General features: G+C 39.0%; 1 protein-coding gene across 1 annotated transcript in view; it reads right to left on the bottom strand.

The window, feature by feature from the left end:
- Positions 1-1605: 1605 nt before the first annotated feature.
- The window catches only part of LOC111916085 (UTP:RNA uridylyltransferase 1), a 30991-nt gene continuing 26134 nt past the window's right edge, over positions 1606-6462 (bottom strand). Inside the window, exon 2 of the mRNA XM_052768788.1 lies at positions 1606-1738. Within this exon, the coding sequence (XP_052624748.1) occupies positions 1606-1738 (133 nt within the window). The remainder of the gene's footprint in view (positions 1739-6462) is intronic.

Here is a 6462-nt window from a genome sequence, read left to right as displayed (position 1 = left end):
ACAAATATTTATAAAAAGTAAGATGCTTAATATTATTATGAAACTTTCTAAAAGTTAAAATCATATGTAAAGTTGGGAAATTTAGAAGGTGTGAGGTAAAAGGGACCTACTAATAGTAATACATTCCATCTTAATGTTAGAATTAATTGAAAAAATAAAGAAAAAAAGTTGGACCAATAGGGATAGAACACTGTTCATAAGGGGAATTCTAATTATATATATATATATATATATATATATATATATATATATATATATATATATATATATATATATATATATATATATTGATAGATATGTACATTTATAATAAATTATGAATTAATAAAACTTAGTTATCAACGTACAACGACTGAGAAGGTAAACGGGTAACAAGTTGCGCCGCTAAGCCTTTTTGTATGGTAAAGTCAATTCTTTTGAAGGGTACATCCATAGATCTAGGGGATATAACATTGCTATGCATGATCCGTTGTACTCTATTTAGAAGCTCCACCACATCTGGAGCAAGGAAACCAAATGTATCAAATGCAAATGGTATGAACACGTATTGATTTTCCATGCTCGATTTCTCATGTTTGGTGACCTTACATGTAACAGCTTTTAATGCAGCATGTCCTGCCATGAAACCCCCCCCCCCCACCCTCAAGCCTACAAAAGTTGATACCCCTCTAAGGTCTATACACGCATTTTTCCCTCCATGCCATCGAAAAATGAAAATGTCAGCCAGTCTAAGGGTTGACCTTCCTTCTGTCGGGTCAGTCAAGAAATTCATAGGAGAATCTTTCTTGGCAGAAACCCCGACATGCTTAAATATGTCAAACAAAACATCCCTAAACATATTGTGCCTGTATTTGAAACCTGGGAGTTCTTTGCAATGAACTGCATTATCTCCAAAAGAGTCCAAACATGCCTTGTGGCACACTTGACATATCTCGTCAACTGGGAATATTGGAATCATGAGTCGATATTTGAGGATGGTATGATACTCCATAGGAGATATATGTTGGCCAAGCCCATCATTAGGGATAACTAGAAGAAAATCTTGAGCATGTTGTGCACCCAAACACTGGAAAACCGATTCCTGTTGGGTCGTCATGTCGAAATGCACTTCCATATCTTGGACAAATTTACTAAAAGGGCACTCACCAGTATACTCTGGGATTTATGGGGGTGGTGCCCTTAGTAGTAAAACTGCTAAGGTCAATGTCTGGAAGCTTGTTACGAAGAGAAGCTAATGCACGAGCATAATCATAACGCATACCATATATGTCGTTATCCCATAAGATGTGGTCTTGCAATACCCAACATTGGGCCCTTGAGGCAACAAAAGAATATGAGGTAGCCTCTACTGTCGAGTATAAATCCAAACCACATTGGGTAGAGAAGCAATTCGCCATTGTATGTCACCAAAGAAAGGGCCACCACAAACCACAATGTCCTCAATCGCCTCGCGCAAGCCATTGTCAAAGAACAATGTCGCCTCCTCCATATGTACGGGTTGGCATGTCCTCAGCCCAAAGAAAGGTTTAGCAATACCCATAAAATACCAAAGTAGAAGGGGCTCACTCTGCGGGTCAGACAATTGTGGAAAATGTCGCATCAAACTCACAGTCTTTCAGCTCTCTTTTTGGCTAAGCTGCTAATGAAACTATCATCTCTAATAACATCTCCCCCAAGAAGTTTCACCCCCAATGGCGGTTTCCTAATGCCAACTGGGAATAGCCCCTCACGTAGCTTCCTACCATCACATGAGGGCCAAAAGAGCTCGGTTTTCTTGATATTCAACTGAACTCCAATTTTGGTCCAATAACATTAATAATGTCTAATGCTTTGGCCACCTCCTCCGAATCTCCAATAAGTGTGTCATCATCAAGGTACCATGCATGTAGAAGAAGCTTGAAATTTTCTCTAATATTATGCAAGAGCGGGTGCAACACAAGGGCAACGAGAAGTGTTCCCAAGGGGTCTCCATGCTGAACTCCAATAGTAGAACAAATATGGATGTCTCCTAGAAACAACCTTACTACTTGACCATATAGGTATTCTACCAAGGATATAGAAGGACACCTCAATCTGACCTCATGAAGTAATGCGGATGTGATAACAAGGTTAAAGGCATTGGAGAAGCCCACGATAAGCATGGAAAGAGACCCGTCATTGTGGCGCTCAACCAGGACCTTGTCGGCAGTGTATATATATATATATATATATATATATATATATATATATATATATATATATATATATGTGTATGTGTGTGTGTGTGTGTGTGAGAGAGAGTGTAATACCTAACCTCTAAGATCCTAATTTACAAGTTTTGTATTTTTAGTTTCTATTTGACCAATATTGAGTCCAATAGTAGGAACAATTCGATCAGGGGGAGGCCTTCTAATCTTCAATATTGTGTCTTCAATTTCTCAAGTAAGTTCTACACATAAAGTGTTGAATCTATATGCCCAGGAATAATTATGGAGTGATATTGCTAATAATATATGATCCTATATGGCCACACCTTTATCAAGTTGGCACATTTTGTATATTTATTATTAATGTGGTTATTAATAAATAATACCAATTCTTGTATTTTAATTAGGGGATAATTTTGTTTTTGATGAAAATAATAACTATATGAGACTATAACTAGTTATTATTTCAGATGGTATGAATTGATAAGTCTGATGGATTATGAGCGTATCTACATTCCTATGTGATCATGCAACCCTAATTGCTTTGGATATAAGTTTTTCAATAATTAAACATGCAAATTGAATACCAAAGCAATAACCCTAGATCTAGCATATAGTTACGAAATTCACAAAGAAATTAGGGTTAGAGGATTACCTCACTTGTTATGTGGTAATATGTAAGACCCGGTTTTCAAAGTGTTTCGTTGCTCGGGGCTGTGTCCCACTTATCATTTGTCATGAGGTTTACAGCCTTGGGAAAGGAAGTATGTGGCCCAGTTCAAAGGTGGGTGTTATTTTTTAAGCGATTTGAGTGTACGATTGTGTCTTCAGAAGCCAAGGGTATGACTGTAAATTGACATCTCTGTCTTTTACGGGTTTTGGGTTTTGTTCAGAAGGGATTTTAAGGGTTGGGGGATTGCTGGGAGTGTAGGGCTTCTCGCTACCATTTCGTAGATATAAGGTTCGTTGGAAATGGACCTAGAATGAGTGAGTTATTGCATGTTAAATTTATTGACAGAATCGGTCCTTGGATGGAAAAGCTTGCAAATCAGCCCCACGCATGCAAGGATGCATGCACATGTTTAGCTAGGTACGCCCAACTTAGAAATGGGAATAGTGGACGCGGGTTTGGGAGACATATGCCCGGCATACAGGAAGTACTCCCTGCGAACGCTCAAGATCCCCAAAATCCTAATTGTTAGGGTTGCACCAAATATAAAGGCCTTATGTCCGCCCCAACCTTCATCATTTCAGCCTCTAGTGTCCATAGAGAGCAGAGATCGAACCATAAGCCTCTTGTATGCCTTGTGAGTTATTTTGGTGCATATTTAGGGTGGTTTTGGTGGTATAGAAGAAAAAGGAGTTAGAAGAAGGAGCAAGAACGTGAAAAGAGCTTGTAGATCCAGAAGTTTGGCATCTTTTCTGACTCACTGGGGGTATGAAGCTTTAACCTTGCCCATTGCATCTTTAGATATAGTTTTGGGGTGTTATTTGTGGCATTTTGGCGCCATACTTGAGACTTCTTGTGTTCTAGTAGTTCCAGTCCATAAGAGTTGTCCTTTTGAGCTCTTGGAAGCATTTAGAACCATAAGAATCAGGCCTTGATGGTTAAGCTACAACCATTCAAGTGGTAGATTGCCACAAAGTATGTTTAAGGACTTAAATGATGTCTTAACCCCCATCTATGCATGCAAAGACATAAATTTTGTAACTTTATGGTTTAAGACGTCTTAAAGGGCCTGGATCTATGTTTTGGACGTTAGGACTTAATGATTAAGTCACAAAGGAGTTTTTTTAGGAGGGTGGTTAGTACACTGGGGATACCCCTAGTACGTTGTGCGTACTGAGTCAACCTCCCCGAAGTTGGTCAATGCCAGCATACGTTGGGCATAAGTGTCATGTACACTACACATACGCATGCAGAGTGGTTAACATGAGTTTTTGGGCCTTGGGATATTGGGCTAAGATTTTTTGGGCCTCACGACCCACTATAGAGTAAGGCCTCTAGGCCTAGGACTAGGATTTTGGTATTGGGCCTTCTTGGGTTAGGTTCATGATAGATTGGGCCTTATTGGGCCTTGTGGGCCATTTTCAAGTTTGGGCTATTATTTGGGTTTGTGGATTGTTGGACCAGCTAAAGAGGTATATTGGATAGGAATGAGTTATTGGGCTTTAAGGTAAGGCCCATGCAAGGGTTTGGGCCCAATTTTGGAAAATTGGGCCATTAGTGGGCTTATATGGATTTTAGAGTTTTGGACGTGTTTGGTTTTGGGCTTGAGCCTTAGTTATGAATCTTGTTGGACTAGGGGTAAAATGGTCACTTTACCCCAAGTATGGATTATGGATCATGGTTTGCGACCCAATTGCTAATTAGGTGATATTTTGGTATTGATAGTTCGAAGAGTTGCTAGGGCAGAAGCTAAGGATTTCTTGCAGTGAACTCCAGCAGTGTGAGGTGAGTTACCTTCCCGGTATAAGTGGGTCGAAGGCACCAATGTCGACCCACTAGTAGTTGTTTATAGTAGCGATGATTATCTTTGTGATAATTGTCTGGTATGTTACTATACGTTGAGATTTATGTGTTTGTATGCTATATTATTATGTGGTAGTGGTAGGGGTGAAATAGTCCCCGTAACCGGTCGAAAAGATCGAAGGGGTTCGCTAGCACCCAGATATGTTAGGCAGTATGTGGTTTATGTGTTTATATGCTAGGATATTATGTGGTAGTGGTAGGGGTGAATAGTCCCCGTAACCAGTTAAAAGAGACCGTAGGGGTAGGCCAACACCCATATATGCTAGGCAGTTATCGGTTGAAAGAGACTGAAGGGGTAGGCTAGCACCCAGATATGCTAGGCGGTTACCGGTTGAAGACCGAAGGGGTAGGCAAATACCCAGATATGCTAGGCGGTTATCGGTTGAAAGATACCGAAGGGGTAGGCCAACACTCGGATATGCTTGGCAGTATGTTTATTGTATGGTATGTGGTATGATGGGGGTACGCACTAAGCTTCGTGCTTACGGTCTTTAGTTTTGGTTTCATGTACTTCTGCTTTGAAAAGAAAGGAGTCGGCATGATTGCAGCGCAATACACCATGAATTGCGCACATGAGATCTTTGGGAGTTATACTCTGATGTTGTCTTATTATGACATGTATTGATTATTGACATATTGGTTTTGATATGGAATGACACTATGGATGTTTTCAGACTATTTTTCTTATAATTACTTAATTAAAAATGAAATTTTTGGTCTTGAATTTTACGATGTTATGTAATAACAAGACAATCTTGAAGATCCTTGACTCTTGAAATCTTATTTCCCCAAATTTTGCACCTCTAATGGTTCATAAACACCCAATTCAACAAGATGAGAGGAGAGACATGGAATATCGGCTAGGGTTATGTATCTTATGCACTGGCCAAAAATCCCATGTGGTGGGGCTCCTTATTTAACTCTGGGCTGCTAGGGTCTCTAGAGGAAGCCCTAATTCCTTGCTTAAGGCTTAAGAAGCCCATGGACCTCTTACCAGTAGGCCTTGGAGGAAATCTATAGGGCCTTCCTATATGATTTCGTCCACTCCTAATTAAGGAGTTCAGTAGCCCAGTTTCACAACTATCAATGATTTGCTAAACAGCCCCTTCATTATTAATCAGTTCCTTTAATCCCAAAATTAATATCAAATTAATTTCTGATTAAATATTAATTAATAATATGATTTCCAAATAATATATTAACCTTGTAATAAACTAATAAATTCATTTTGAGTACCAATTTATAACAAATTCTACTCTCTCTCAATTAGTCATCCTATCAAGTTGCATGAGTGAAGGCAACCCAAAAAGACCATGCTACAATCAAATCAAGTACATACCAATTATAGTTATGGGCTTAGACACCTAATCCAACAAAGTCATACACAAGATTTTGGGCTATTTGGATTCTTTTGTCTTTTACCTAAAGATAAAGTTTATATTTTACAAACTTAGAGTTTAAAAAATTAAAGAATCCATCCTCTTTCGAGAGGTATGTCCAAAAATATTAAACTATGGGGGCTTCTTGTCAACCTCCATGCCTTGTCTCCCATGCTCCTTATGTCTTAGCTATGAAAAACACTCTCTTCTTCCTCCTTTCTTCACCACAAAACCGTAGGTTACATAAGCTCTCTTCTTTTGAAGTTTTGTGCTTTACATTGGTGATTAGAATCCCTCTTGAGTGTTCTCCTTTAGTGCTTATTTGAGTTAAGCACTTAAAGGCTTAAGAAACTCAAGAACACAA

The sequence above is a fragment of the Lactuca sativa genome, chromosome 2 (genome assembly GCF_002870075.4).
Source record: "Lactuca sativa cultivar Salinas chromosome 2, Lsat_Salinas_v11, whole genome shotgun sequence".
Taxonomy (NCBI): domain Eukaryota; kingdom Viridiplantae; phylum Streptophyta; class Magnoliopsida; order Asterales; family Asteraceae; genus Lactuca; species Lactuca sativa.
The sequence above is the reverse complement of the archived record's forward strand: the minus strand, read 5'-3'. Positions and strand labels throughout refer to the sequence as shown.